Source organism: Rhea americana, unplaced genomic scaffold (genome assembly GCF_003343005.1).
Source record: "Rhea americana isolate MKP2758 unplaced genomic scaffold, rheAme1 scaffold_97, whole genome shotgun sequence".
Classification (NCBI taxonomy): Eukaryota; Metazoa; Chordata; class Aves; order Rheiformes; family Rheidae; genus Rhea; species Rhea americana.
Window position 1 is genome coordinate 1,493,913 of NW_028187166.1, and position 15,354 is coordinate 1,509,266.

Here is a 15,354-nt window from a genome sequence, read left to right on the forward strand (position 1 = left end):
CTTCTCGGAGGGGCCGGGGGGTTCAGGAAAGATGCTTTCGTCTGGAGAGCGCGGCTCTGACGGTTCCTGTTAAAGGGCTTAACCTCGTTATCTTGAGAGGTGTAATCGCTTGTCCCTGTAACGCAGCTGTAACCGTAACGTAGCCTGACACGGGCTCTCCCAACTGTGGCTAAGAGGTCTCGGGCCCAATCTATGTCAAGCGTTCACTTGGGATTATTTTAACGCTTTCTTATTCYCATGGCCAAGAACATTTTTAGGAAAGGAAAGAGCCACGCGTGCTCAGCCTTCCTTGCTGGATTTCAGAAGAAAAATCCAGTTTGCACCTGAATTTTCTACTTCCAGTGTGCAGACTGGAAGCGACTGGGCACTCCAACCCCCAGTGAGGCAGGTGGGTCAWAGCATCCCCGGCAAGCTCCCCACCAAACTGCTGCCTGGGCTGTAGGACTCTATTTACTCCTCCTTGAAAACAGCACTGAATGCTACAGTGCGTTTTTGTAAGACCRAGGGAGCAGCAAACCCAGAGGGGGGCTGGGAGCCGAGCAGCTTGGTGGCTCCCTGCCTGCTCTGGCACCTGGATTTTATTTATTTTATATTTCTCAGTCTTTCCTTTTGTCTCCAAGGTTGCAAGTTGCCGATGTTTCGGTGTCTGCTGGCCGTTGCGGCATTTCACTGCAGGGCTCAGCCCTTCCCTGGTGGTGGGACCATGCCCAGGTCTYGCTACCTCTGACTGCTGGTCTCAGCCGTGAGGGTCAGTAGCCCCGGCCGCAGGTTGGGCCGGCTGCGAGACACTAAGGCTTGCAGAGCAATGGTTGGATGCAAAGCAAAGGTYGTTGCAGGTTCTATCCGTGTTTTCCGTCTCTCTTGAATTCATCACTCATCGAGTCCTCAATAAAGAGGGAAAAACCACGTGAAATAGCTAAAGCATCRCAGCAGTTGTGATTCGTCTGTGATCTGGGGAGTTTATGTCCAGGAATCCAGGAAACAAAAGTGACATCCTTGAATGCTTTTCAGTGCTGACCCCTTTGGCAAGCCGAGGGCAAAGATTGCATRCGGATCTAAAATAGCAGCGAGCGCTTCCAGGGGAGCCAGCACGTTTCTTGGTGACTCGTCAAGGTTGGTGGGGTTGCTGCTGTGTTGTATCGGGGAGGCGTCCGCTSCGTGGGCGCGTAGGGGTGCTCCCACCCAGGAACGGGGTGTTGGGAGGTGCTTGCTCACAGTTGTTTGGTTTCTGCTGCTTCTTTCTGGTTAAAAAAAAATAAATAAAAATAAAGATGCAGCAGCTATTGCTTATAGCTGTCCCCGCGCCGCTGCAGGTCTGTGCCACGGTGCACCCGGTGCATCGCGGCGCTGCCGTCCCGGAGAATTTCCCTATCTTGGATTTGAAATCCTGATTGAATATGTGTCAACCAAAACCCGCTCAGCTGGTGGCCCTCCAAGGGCGAGTGCCGGCAGACGCCGCGCTTCGCCAGCGCCTTGCGTCCCGGGGCTGGCGCGAGCCGGGGGCAGCGTCGGGGCATCCCCGTGCGGGCGGAAGGGAGCCGCTGCAGGCACATCGCACCTGGAAAGGGTCGAGCCAGTTGTCAGAACGGATTATTATTATTTAACAGCGGCCCTCCTCCGGCGGCGGCCGGGGGGGAGGAGGAAGCACGCCGGGAGGAGATCGTCCCTGCGCAGGAGAACTCAGCAGCTCCGGGGCGTCACCGCGTCGCCGCTCGTCCTCAGCACCCCAAGGAAATAACGTGCCGCCGAGTCTCACTCCCTTCCCCGTAGCAATGGGCTGCTGCTCTCATCCCACAGTGATTTACAGCAACGGTCTTATGAGGTGATTCAGCGTCGGAGGGGTTGGTTGTATCAGGAGACGCTGATTTAAGGAATTGCCCGTGACATCTGTGGGATGCTGCAGCGGCAGCAGCCTTGGCTGYGCTGCGTTTGCGGAGACGGCTGTCCGCCAGCTGTAGGTTTAATGTTCGCTGTGCTCCCTGCGCATGTGCGGTGAGGCCKTATAGGTTACGCAGTAGGCACTAACATATGGGGAGCGTAAAGGATTGATCCAGGGAAAGGACCTGGCGGYTGTGTTTCCTGCAGCTTGTTCTGGCTCGCGCTCTCCGGGCATGGCTACGCTGGATAAGTGAGCAAGGGAGGGTTACCAGGACTCAGGGCTCGTCCAAGCGAGGTGCTCACCAAAGTAGAGGCGTATGCAAAGGGGGGTGACGGGAGGCTGGAGGCTTCTCGGGACACTTTGGYTTGCAAATAGCAGGACTTGGCTGTGCACAGCGCCGTGCTGGTGCTGCTGCTGGGTGTAAAGTGCTTGGAAACGGCCCCGGCTACGTTTTCACGTCCGCAGCAGCGTGAGTGGCAGATACACGAGGCGACCAGACGCCTTGCTGAGCATTGCCCCGTGCAGCAGCGCACCTGGGGGAGGAAATGCAGGGCTGGCACACCGGTCTGTGCAAAGAGTTCTGCGATTGCAAAGTCGGAGATGGGGTGTTCTCCCGGAGCCTGATGCTTCCCACTGGTGACTTTTTACGTGTTAATTAAACTTGCCACCCAAAAAGGATGTGTGCAGAGATGGGGCGAGATCGAGGTTTCCATTCAGGTGCATCGCTGCTCAGCCAAGATCCTAATTTGCTTGGAAGCAAATACTCACTTGTTCCGGGAAACGTGCCGCCTCGCCAAGTCTCTCGGCGTGACCTGCAAGCCTGGTGGGAACGCATGGAAATCGCACCGACTCTCCAGGCACGCTCGTAGCGTGCAGCAAGGTTGGGGAGTTTCTGGTATGCAAAGCGTATTCCAGCCCAGCTGGGTTTGTTTGTTTTTTCGTATAACGAGAGAGTTTATTTTAGAGTTTTCTAGATGCACAGAGATATTGCCAGAAATAAACAAATGATGGAGGAAATAGAAGACTGGCAAGCGTAATAAATTATTTTTGTTTTGTTTTAGTTTATTTTTAAATCTTTAGTTCCTAAAAGAAAGCTGTGGCATTAAGGAAGAGGAAAATTGGTGGTTTTCTTGCGGTAGCGTGGAGGTTTTTCGCTGTTGATTTTGGGGGCTTTTTGTTTGTAAAAATCCCAGGACTCTTGCAAAGGGACCAGTGAATATGAGGAACCCAATCTGAGACTCCTCATTTTTGGGGGGAGCTGCAGGACTTGCTGTYTTTGGAAAATCAGGGCTCCTTTGCGACCTCTGGTGCTTACCCTCCAAAATCACGGCTTCGGTACCTTGGCCCTCTTGTCGCCTTCCTGATTCACAACGATCCGCTCATACCGTACAGACTTTTTTCCAACATACCAGTTGGTAAATGGTCGACTAGATGAATTTGATCTAGCTGATGTGTCAAAAATACACGGCGAGTTGGACCGTCAGGAGTGCAAGCAGCGTCCCTCACCACGCGTGGTGAAGAACCACCAGGAACACCCCAGTAACCCTTCAAATGCAGAARAAGTCTTATCTGTACGTGCGCCTGCGTCYCAAACTTTTGTAGCCCGGTTTGCGCACCCGGCGAGACCCGTGCGCCGGCTGGGGCCCGCCGTGAGCRGCAGGCGGGCTCTGGAGCGGCTTCGATCGTCAGAGTGTGGTCCAGGGGACCAGCAGATTCGGGAGCGGTTGCTCGTGATTTCCTGCGCACGCTCCAGTAGCGCTTGGAAGATGCGGTGGCCCCGGCTGTGCCCGCTTCACGATTTTTGGCTTTAGGTAGTGGAAGCCCAAAGGACTGCACTTAAGCAATGCTGAAGGTAAATCAGAATTTAACTGATACCCTGTGGCAAGAAATCCTTTTCTTTGGTTTTACTCTCTGCCCTGTGGAAGGACGAGCGGCTTCGGCATTTCCAGGCTGCAGCAGAAGGTGGGTGAGGTGTAAATAACCAGCGAACTGCGACGGCGCTTGTGCCATCCCTTTATGAGCGGTGTTAACGTGTCCTTGCGCCAACCGAAGGCCTCGGATGAGATCAGGGACCCGCTGTGCCAACTGCTGCCTCCGTGCATAAAGCAGCCCTTTCTGCCCGGCCCCGAGGGAAATTACAGCCGGGAGCGGCAGGAAGCAGCGCCGCTCAGCAAATAAGAAGCTGTTTCATAGGGAAAATGAGACACAGTTTAGCAAACGCTTAAGGATTTACTTAGTTTTAAGAATGTTGTTTAATCCTGTTGAAATTGAGAGGATTACTTATGCTTAAATGCACGCTTAACCGCGTCCCCGGCCGGGGGCTGGCGGCCTCGAGCGCGGGAGCCTCCCGCCGGCGCGGGCATCGCTGCTCCGGCTCGCCGCTGCCCGGAGCTGCTGCTGGAAGGCGGAAACCTGGAGCTTGGGGCTGCTGTTCAGGGTTGTTTTCAGAAGTTGTGGAGGCTCTTTGTACCTGGTCTCTCCTAAAAAAAAAGAGGGGGAAAAAAAAGGAAAAAAGAAAGTTATTTTTACTCAAGTACCTGAACGTGAGTTTGGGAGCCTAATTGTAGACACCCGAGTTTGTGCCTCTGGTTCGCTGTTCGAACCGGGCTTTGATGTGCCAGGATGTTCACAGATTCGGGGGGTTCGCAGAAGAACAAAGCAAAAATTGTTGGCGGAGAGAACAGCGTGCTTTTCTCTTAAGTTTCCCTGGAAGTCAAACCCTGCGGTATAACTGATTCATAAACTGATTTTTATGCTTTATAAGTCTAATAATAGACCAYGGAAGAGTCTGATTCAGTCAGTCTAGGACTTCCCTTGGACTATTTTGGGAGACGTGCAGCGCGAGCCGCGTCGGGGCTGCCAGCTGGCGCTCCGTATCCCCTTCTGCGCTGGGTGGACTCGTTTCCAGGTGGTGTTTGCCGGCGGCCGAGCTCTTCCCCCGACGAGTCCGAGAGCGTTTTGTGGACGCTTACGGGCTAAGTCTCAGCTCCGCTCTGAAAATACTCATGCTGGTGAAAATATTTCTCTGTTGGACCACTTTTGGCTGTTCTCCACCAGAAAAAAAAAACAGTCTGTGCTCGCCTCTAACAGACAGATGATGTATCGTTATTGAAACGCAAAAAGTCAAAAGATCCTCAATAAGATCCTCTCGCGAGGAGAAAGAGCAAAGGAGTTACAAACCTTTGTAATAAAATACAAAGCAAGGCAGTTTTCGGTCCTGCAGAAAGCCCACCGGAGCGGATCTGGGGCTGTCAGGCGAGCCGCGCGGCGGAGTTTCCCGGGGCTGCGGGCGCGAGCGCCGACGTCCCGGGAGCGGGGCGCGCCGGTTCCGGCGGACGTCTGCGGGAGCGGAAAGTCCGGGTCCGAACCCCGAGCCGCGGGTCGCCGCCTTGCCACCGACGCTGCCTCTGTTTTCAATAAGCACACCACGGTTTTCTCTTTTCTCTCGTTCCCAGGTGATATCTGCGGTATCCAGACTCTCCTTCCACAGTATTGCCCAAACCAAAGGAATTAGGTAAGATCCTTGGAATATGATGCTTCAGATAACGTTTCTCTCTCTCCCTAGTATTTAGTCCCATGTGATTCTTGTTAATGTGGCTGGGGTTGTTATATTGGGGATAATCAGCCATCGAGGGCACTGCTTTTGGGGCGTAGGTGCTTGTAGCAGCACCTTCCTAGCAGCTCGGGGATAGTTTGCAAGTGCAGTTCATGCCTTCGTTTGCTCTGGCGCCTCCTCCTTTGCCCATGGGAGGAACGATAGCGATGGGCTTGAAAAACCAACRCGGCGCGAACGACCCTATTAAACAGAGCTGTTATCCACCAGTTTTTTGCAACTGATTTTCTTACTTGTGTGTATTTTTGGTGTTAGTCTGGTGATATCTCRTCACTAAAACAACTGATGTTACTGGGAGAAGTTCTCGGGCCGAAGYGCTTTTCCTCCGGTGTGCGTGTGTTGGTTTTCCCTGCCAGCTGCAAGACGCGCTTGCTTTCCTCCGCAAGCTCGTCCTGCTGCTGGTCCGGTCAGGGCGTAGCACAGCGCTGGTTTGCGGCTGCGTCCCGGGTGGGATGGTGGTGGGTAGCTGGACGCAGGGGCAGGCAGGCGTGCGGTCTGCGACATTTCTTTCCTTGTGGATATGCTGATTTTTCTCCACTTATTTTTTTACAAGCAGCATTTACAGCTCCCAACTGAAGTCTCTCATCTTGGAAGCCTTTGGCACCGTAATTGCACAGGAGTAGCACAGAGCTTAGTGGGTGTTTGCTTGTCCCTCCGGGTTTTCCCTCCGTATTAACCCTGCTCCTCCTCCCCGTTGGCCACCCTAGCACAAACAGCAAACGCTGTTGCTCCCGTTAGCTTGAAAGTAGCCCCACGGCGGTGTTGCATCCCATCGCCGCTGGCCCCGGGCGAGCGAGCCCTCGTTAGCCCGCTGCTGCTGGGTGTTTTGCTCGGTTCTTTTTTGCAGCAGCAGCATCAGTTGGGTTAGGATGGGAGCTGGGCTGTGCGGGCTTCAGTCCTGTGGCACGAACGTGGCACTGCTCCACCTGTGTTTTAGRTCTAGGGCTTCAGGAACGCACAAATTAAGAATAAAATAAAACCCMAAGTCTCTTACTTGTCCTTAAATATGTTCCACAGCATGTAGGATAGAAAAATAAAAATGACTCTTACGTGTTATTCAGTGGGAAAAACAGTAGTCTTTCTGTCTAATAATTTCTGTATATGAGAAGCCTTGTTTCACAGAGTAAATCAGATAGCTGTCAGGATAGCTGTGTTGGGATGATGGAGCGTTTCTTCCAAGGAGCAAGCTACAAATAGCAAAAACATGGCAAAAAACGATCTTGAATGCAATGTTTTGTTTGCAGGACGCTGCGAAGGCTGGACTTAATGTATTGCAGCTGTAGCTGCAGCCCGTGCTACGGATTTTCTCCTGCTGCTCTGTTATAATTTCAGATGAGGGTTTTGGATCTCCTTTGGAAAACAGYGTCAGCCTTCAGCGTGTTGTAGCATTGACTTAGCACCTAGCAGGCRGCTGCCTCTATTGATTGCTAAAATCAAAATGGATTTATCTGTTGCACGAGGCTGTTTGTGCAAACAGCTCAGTTGCTGTCCCTCTCCCGCGTTTCCCAACTCTGCTAGTTGAGGAAACACACGGTCGCCAAGACCACCACCCACTGAGGGCTGCGCACCGGCTCGCTGCCGGGCAGGTCGCTCCAGGCTGCTTTCAGACCATTGCATGCCACAGTGACAAAGTCTATATATATATATATATATGTATATTTGTATGTGTTTTTTTTTCCAGATAGTTTTGCATGCAAAACAAGCCTCTGGCTTATTGGTGCGTCCTGGAAAAAACTGCATTTTCTCTCTTTAATTTCAGTCGTTCAGAGGAAAGATGATTTTGTGGTTAGGGAAGTGCACGGAAGGATGCATGAAGCTGCGTTCTGATCCCAGCTCTGCTCCCGAGCACTGTACCTGGCCCTGGGCAAATCCCTTAGTTTTACGCATCTTTTTCTCCTCTGTCAAAAATGGGGATGCACGTCATCCCTGGGTTCCCCTGGCTTGTTTGCCCCGAGATCTGCCAGGTCCCRTGGGGGCGCGCAGCCTTGGGCAGCGCTGGGGTTCGATCCCGGTTAGGAGCCCGGGTTGTGCAGCGGCACACTAATACCCCTTTCCTGTAGTTTTTAATCCACGCGTCGCTTTGAGGGCAGCGCGGCGGAGCTGTACTTGGGGTCAGAGGAAAGATCGCCGTGGTGCTCTCGTGGCCTGGGGAGGGAGGAAATTTTTCTTGTTTTCCTGTTTCTCTCCGTTCCGGTGCCTTGCTCGTCTCTTCTCCCTTCTTTAGGTGTCTTTCCGTGCTAAACACCCTCTGGTCAAGCTGCGAGTCCTCCTGCRTCAAGAAAAACGTCCCGGGGACGGTGGGGACGCTGGAGCGGGGCCCCGGCCCTCGCCTTTTGAAAGCGGCGCGGGTGGCTCCGTGCCCTGCTCCGTGCCCGTCCTCGGCAGCCTCCGGACAAGGAGGCTTTATTTCACGGCTGGGAAACGGGGATTTTCCGCTGCAGGCCCGACGCCCGGCCCGCGTGCTCCGCTATGCGGTTTCTCAGCGTGGCTGGCACCGAGGAGCTTGCAGCGGACGGAAACAGCGCGGTCGGCCGCCTGGTAGGGACGCAGCGGGGAGGCTGTCCCGCGCTCTGCGGCGGGCGCTTTCCTACCCTCTCCGAGCGCCCTCGAGGGGAACGTTAGCTCCGTGGAGGGCCCCRAGGATTTTTGCTGCGGGTCCCGATAAACCAGGTTTTTTTTCCCCCCCGTGAAGGTTTCCTTTTTGAGCCCTTCCTACGCCGGTGCTGGCCAGGCTCTGCTTCGGCGTCCGCTGGGCTCCGGCCGTCGTTGCACCCCGTGGGAGCAGCTCCGCGGGGGTGGTGGTGGGGATGGGATGTTCTTCATCTCCCCGAGATGCGTGTTTTTCCTGGAAGCGGAGCTTTGCAAGCAAAGCAGGAAGCTGAGCAGCATTGGCCCGTGCCGCCGCCATGCATTTTTAATGCGTGCGCAGCATCTGAAAAGGGGAMGGAGTTAGCGTGTTCAAAGGCCTTTTACCGAGGCTCTTAATCTGCCTAAATCTTTACGTAGGAATTGAACCGCTGAAGTGAACTTTCTGCAGAAGACACTGCAGTTAATAAAATATATTTTAAAACATCTGCGAATGGTGCAAAGGAGCGGGGCGCAAAGGTTTGTTTGTCAAGCAAATGTTTCCTGTTGGAGAAGCTACGGGGCTTTGGCCCTGCCGCAGGGAAAGGAGGCGGGAAGCGGCTGTTGCCCTGGCTGGGAGCTGAGGCCGGGTCCCCCTTGGAGGCGGCCGCAGAGCCGCGTTTCGCCGCGGGCGGCTSCGCGACTTGACTCTCTGCAGGCTGCGGTTGCAGGAAAAAACAAGTCGTGTGAACGCTACCTCGAAGCAAACGCGGCCAGGTCAGTCCTGTCGCCCCGGGCTGCGTTTACCCCTCGCGTTGGAACAAATCGATGCAAACGTGGCGCCGGGTCTGGCTGTTCGCCCCTCTGGGCAGGGGGCAGGGTTCAGTGTGCGCTCTTATCCCCGTCGAGAGGAATCGGACCGCGGGCAGGAAGCCTTGCCCACAGATTAGCTGTCCTGCGCCGTCGGGCTGGTCTGAATCAAGCCAGCGGTAGGATCAGCTACCAGGCTGCTCCCATCCATGAGGATTTGGCCCAAAGGAGACTTTTGTGTCTCCCTGCCTCATCTGCAAAACCTGTGCTGGTTTTGTATCGCTCCATTTTCCCGCATCAACTTTTCAGACGCTAAAAGCGAGSTCTGCAGCGTTATGGTCCCTGGCGTTTTGGCCCCTGCTGACTTGCTGCGCGCCGGGCTTGAGCTYGGCGCGCTGATGGCAGCCGGCGCCTTCGCTGGTGGCCCCTCGCCCAGGTTGTCCAGAGGCTGGTGGGAGGTGCTGACCGTGCTCCAGTGCAGAGCTCAGCTGGTCTGAACGTTTCTGGTTTTGCACTGTTCATCTAAGCCTGGGCATCCCTCGAGGTGGGTCCACCGCAGGGACTTCCCTACCAAGGTCACTGCTGYAAAGACATTTCCCACCCGACCAACAGAGATGAAGCAGTGGTCYGGGGAGCCCAGCTGTGGACAGGGGAAGTGACTTGCCCAGGGTCATGTCAAGGCTTAAATCTCTTCACTCGCAGCCTGTTTCCTTCACTGGTCAGAAACTCTGTCCAAAACCTCCACGCTTGCTTCAGCAGTTCAGAATTAAAGCTAGAGTTTTGTCTAGATTGCATGATTGAATCTATTTGCCTAACTGAACCTCACTGCAGCGGGGAAGTAGCAGTGAAGGTAACGCTAGAAATGAGACATTTTGGTCCTGCCAACGCAACCCAGCTCTTGCAAAAGGTAGGACYGCACAAGCCCTAGCACAGCTTATCAGGAAGAGGGTTCCCCTTGCAGTCCTGGAGGAGGGAAGRGTAATAAGTGGAAACCTTTTATTTGATTTGCAAAGATTCTCCAGCATGATGCAGGCTTCATGCTGATCTGTCCCCCAGCCCCTGGGGATGGCAGCTCAGCCCGGGAAGCAGATCCAGCCATGTGTGGAAATGACAAGCAATTAAAGTCTCTAACGATTAAGCCCTGGAGTGTCTGCAGGCAGCGGTTCTGGTGAGAAGGTAGTTACGGGATCCCGCCTCCTGAAAGGTTGGTTTTACAAGGACTATTTTATTCRTTGCCAATGTGCTCTCTGTAATTGCACTCCAGCCGTTATTTTTTTACTGCTGTTGTGTATCCATTGTACACRCTTCAAGTGTTGCTATAAAATGGATTTAGAAGCCTGTGTAAGGAAATTGTGTCTTGAAAATGCATGTGGTTACTTTGCAGGATGCCCCTGGGGAAGTGGGTCTAAAACCTTGCTCTTCCATGTCCCAGGGCGCTCACCTGCCTCATCTGAGCTGATAGAAACCACCTCTACCTGGCCAACCCTAGGCTCCTAGTGCGCATACTGTTGCCTTCCTGACCTTCAGTCCTGACTAATGCGAAACCAAAAAGGTTCACACAGTCCTTGCAAGGGAGAGTCTACTGGAAATGGTTTCCTGTGATACAAACAGACCTTTTGTAGGAGGACCGTAGAGCCAGAGAGCTCCTTCCTTTGTCCACGAGCAGGATCCTTTGCTAAAAGCTGTTTCTTTTCAGCTAAAAACATTTTAACACATTTATTTTGGCAAGTGTGTGTCCTCACAGACTTGCTCCTCAGAGAGTCTGAAAAATATTACTGCCATGTTTTTCTGTGCGGCTTCTTTGTAGGCTTGGGAGATGCTGAGGTCATGCAGTAAGCATCTGCTAATAAAAGCAAAGGCAGTTTCTCTCGCCTCCTCCCCTCCTCAGCAGCTCTGCGTAATGAAGATACAGTCTTGAAGTGCTCAGCTCTGCCTAGCAATTGCATATGGGACTTGCTGGCTTTTTGAGAGCACCTGCCTTGTCGTCTCTCATCAACTTTGCCCTTGTCCTGCTTCCCACAGGGCTCCCGTCTGCATCGTGGGCTGTCGTAGCATCATCTCACCTTCAAGTGTGAGAGCAACGTGCGAACAGCTTTCTCGCTCGGCGTCAGTGCGTGGGTCGTGTAGCAAAGGTGTTGGAAAGGTCTCTGCGAAATGCAGCCCTTGCTTCAGCGCTGGGAAAGGTTCAGGCTCGGCCGACMCGAGCCAGGGCTCTGCCAAGGGCTAACTGGGCTCAGAGCCATGGTCACGGCCGTGGGCTGAGGCTGGGGAGATCTGCATTCAGCTCCTGGCTCTGCCCATGGACAAATTGTTTCCCTCTGCATCCCAGTGGAAGGGGATAGGTGCAGCTTTCTGTTCCCTTGGGACCATGCAATGCTCCTCTCAGCAGGTGCTGTGTTTCTGAGCACGTCCCATTGCGCAGTAGGACCCTGGTTTTGGTGGCACGTCCTGCTGGTGCTTCCGTGCAAGCAAGCCCCAGTGCCGATGCTGGTTTGGAAGCTGGCAGAACTGGCTGTTTGGGTAGATCTTGGTTTTATTGGCCCACGTTTCTCGGGATTGCAGCGGCTCGGATACAGCGGAGGGAAGCTCCGCTGGCAGGCCTGCTGCAGGATTGCCTTGTCTTGCCCTGATAAAAGCCAAGAAGAGGAGGGTGTGAGAGGTTTTTGTTTTAACGGGCGGTGCTCTAAAATGGGGCGATTGCGGGCCGTTGTGGGGGTGTTTGTTAACGCGCTGTGGCGTGCGTCCCGGCCCTTGGACCTGCGGCCCGGATTTACCTCGCTCTGCGGTTTCGAGCCCGCGGCCGAGCTCCCGCGGCGCCCCGCCGGCCCCCGCTATCCGCGAGCGCCGAACGCTGCTGCTCTCGCTGCCGGCTGCATCGGGAGCGCCGACGTTGTCCCTCCTCGCTAAATTTGCCACTGATTTTCAGCTGTGATATTTTGAAGCCTAGTTTTACTACTACTTTCTTGCGAGTCAGACCCAGGCCTAGTGATTGGTCYTGCTGTTACCCAGGGGATTTTTTCCTTCTTTGAAAAAGATTCCCCGTTCGATTTCATCCATCTGTTATTGTCAAAGYGGAGCTGAAGTGAGGAGAGAATCATGCTGCTTTCTAGAGCAGAGCATTAGTACGTGAGAATTATTATTATTATTATTWTTTAAGTGCGATAATGTGTTGAAACATAAAATTATACGAGCTGTTATTTTCTTGTCTCATAGCTTCCAGAAACACTCGGTCCAGATTTGAGCYGAAGATAAACCAGGGTAGGTAGCTAACCCTCGGGCACAGCACGCTGCACTGTGCTGAATTCTGTGGGTGCTCTGCTGCAAAATCATCATCTTTGCRTTACCTGATTACGTAGCTAGTTGTTTCCCCTGCTGGATTTCTATCAGAATTAGTCTTGCAAGAATTTTGCAAGTTCCAGACCACAAATAAAAGCGGATAATAGTTTTTCAGAGGACGTGTCTGCAAGTTGGCTCAGTATGAGGTGGTGCTTTCCAGAGATGAGTCATGTAGCCCAATAGTATGACTTCAATTAAGTTCAGCAGCTTTTTGGTATGCTCCGATGCGGCTTGTTCTGTAGGGAGGATTGACTCYGCTCTGCCGTGCAGGAATGGCTCACGGGCGTTCGGGGTGTGTTTTTCGTCTGTCTCGCAGCACTTTACCAAAACGGTTCTCTGACATCGTTTCCATTTCACGGRTGGGAACCAAAGCTCGGAGTTGCGCAGCCGTGCCCAGTGCTGCGCGAGTCGAGAGCAGAGCTGCTAAAGCAGCCTCAGGCCTCTTCTTTSCTTGCCCCTCGTCAGCTCTCAGCCACCTCTTAATGCAGCAGTAAATTAAATGCTGGCTTAATCTCCCTAATCCCATTGAAGCCCGTGATGAATTTGTTTTCAGTTGTGTGTAAACGTCTTGCAAAACCACATGGTTTTCTTTGGACGACTCCATGAGTGTTGGGTTTGTGAAAAGCATGACGTTGTGCGTYGCCCCAGGAGGCCCGTTAGGGCTCCGGGACGCCAGAAGCGGTGGCTGATGAGTGCCCGGCAGGCGGGGGGAGGGCGACGGGAGATGCCCCGCTCAGGGAGTGACTCGCCGTTCAGAAGGAAAGGAAGAGGGTGAAGGAAAAAAAGGGAAAGGTTGGAACTCACAAAATGATACCTTGCAAACAGTCGAGGTCTGAGTGCTTCCCTGGGAGAAATGTGCTCCAAGGCTGGAGCCACTTTAAACCCTCACACTCATCGGGGCCTGGGCAGCTGCTRACGTGCAGAAAGCAGCATCTGCTGTTTTGGGCTCTGTATTAATTTGGAGGCGTCGTTTTGAACGCTTCTGCAAGCCAGTCACCAAACGGTGCTGAACCAGCCTGTTAGTAGTGAGAACGATGCTGTTGAGATGCTCGCGCTGACGAGCTTCGAGCGTTTCCGCCTTTAGCGCCCCAGAAGCGTTCCTCCTTGTTCGCTCTTGCTTAAGGTGTAAGCACAGGCGGTTGCTTGGGGAATAAGAAAGCCTGTCCAGATCTCTGCCCTGCAAGCGCAGCGGCAAGCAAAYGACATATGCCGATGCCGGCGTGCGGAGGTGGGTTGCCAGCAGGCTTTGGTTGGCTGGTGCGATTAGCAGTGCTCGGATAGCGGCTGTGATTAGCAACGCTCGTTTGAAAGCGTGGGAGCTGCGGCCGGCTGGTGGCCTGATGCCCAAACTCGCGCCGAACGCGCAGCCGCAAGGGCCAAACCCTTGGTGAAATCGTAGATGCTGCTAGAGCTTCTCAATCTTGCCCTGCTGCTTTCTTTGAAAAGGGGCTGTTGGAGGATCTGGGCGTCCAAGCATGTATTTTGCAAGTGACTGCAAAGTATAATTACAGTCTGTAGCTACCATGGCGTGAAAACACRTTTCTGGCCAGATCCCGAGCTGGGAAAGCTCAGCGCAGCCCTGTCCATGTCGGCAGAGCTGTGGAAGCCCATTTGCCCCAGCCTGAGGCTCTGGGCCTTACCAGTAATTAAGAAACCTCGTGTAGAAAGGGCAGCAGATGGAAGCAGCTCATGTTTCACTGGTGTCACATACTCATCCTGCTTTTGCAAAGGCTGAAGTGCGATTGCTAGACTTAAAATGGGAATAAGCCGGTCCCAGATGAGCACGCCAGCCTTTGGAGGCTGGAGTTCAGCTCTTGGTAACGGATGACTCATCTCATCATAGCTCTTGTGGATGTTTGCCTGTGTCACGATAAAAACATTCCCACAGAGCTGCCCCAGAGACCGTCTCCACTGAGCACAGCCTCGGGTGGAAACGTTTTTTCCTAGAGTACACTAGAGTAAAAAGTCTAGTTTTTAATGATATTAAATAAGAGGAATTTTCCAATTAATACAATTGAATTGGAAACACTGCAAGGCTGTTGGGTTTCAGTGAGCTCGTGATTCTGGACTCTGGTACAGCTGGAGGTGCCCAGGCTTTCTCCCAAGGTGCAATCAATGTTGTCTATGAAGTCGCAGTATATCTGGAGATTTTAAAGAATTTCTCACAACSTTTCTGCTGCTCTTTTAAATAATGCTGTACAGACTGGTGCCAAACAGCGCAGCAGCTCCCGGGGCTGGAGGACGGGCAGCACCRTTGCTCTGCTGGATGGAGATGCTTTCTCCTGTGTAGTTGTAGGTTAATAACTTGGTCTGCATGCATGTGTCCCTGTGCTAAACCCTGCTGGGACTGAGGGGAACCCCAGTAAGGAACGCTGGCGCAGAGGTTCACTGGGGGGGGGTTACTTAGAGTCGTGCTGACCTGGATCTGGCAGGGCAGAAGCCGGAGCAGGGCTTTTCCCCCGGCCGCTCCCCGCCACCTCGAATCTGTTCCCGCAGTCCGCTCGAGCGGGAGACGCCGCTCCGAGACGAGAGGCGGCCGCGCGGGAAGCGGATCCGATGGGAAGCGGCAAAGGCAGCGAAGTGCTGGAGTAATTGAAGGGACAGGGCTGGGCGCGCGGTCCRGCTTGCGCCTCCCCCAGGCGCCGGCGAGCACCCAGGTGACCCGGGTGGGAGCACTGAGAAAACACTACGGAAAAGCTCTGGGAAGTGTTAAAAACGTTTTTCGACAGCTAGTTGCTGGAGGTTTCCTCTCTTTGATAGAGAACAAATTTTTGCTGTGTTCAGCAAAGAAAAATAACATGAATGTGTATATAAGGGAACATAAGTCAAAAAGAGGGAGAGATTTTAAATGCTGGCCGTAATTAGTAGGGCTAAGTTAAATCGTGTTGTTGCATGGAGGCTTTGGTCAAGAGCAAGGGCTACGTGGCCTGGAGCCGTCTGAACCCCGGGACGGGAAGTCCCTGCCCCATGTAACTTGTGGTACCACCTAACGAGGGGCATCAGAGGAGTAAGGAGAGTCTGTGACCCCCTTTTGGGGAAGGGGAGATCAGAGGCAGGTTCCTGCAGCAGGGACGTGGGAGCAGCATGTGCACGGGCAGCCAGGGACCGAGGCACAACCCAAGCGCAAACCCTGGGCTTGCTCCAGAAAGCC

General features: G+C 53.6%; 1 protein-coding gene across 2 annotated transcripts in view; it reads left to right on the forward strand.

Annotated features, from left to right (window-relative positions):
• The window catches only part of VAV2 (vav guanine nucleotide exchange factor 2), a 141,882-nt gene that overhangs the window by 83,728 nt on the left and 42,800 nt on the right, over positions 1–15,354 (forward strand). For both annotated transcript variants that reach the window (XM_085325380.1, XM_085325379.1), the window contains exon 3: positions 5,335–5,393. In XM_085325380.1, coding sequence (XP_085181506.1) covers positions 5,335–5,393 — 59 coding nt within the window. The remainder of the gene's footprint in view (positions 1–5,334; positions 5,394–15,354) is intronic.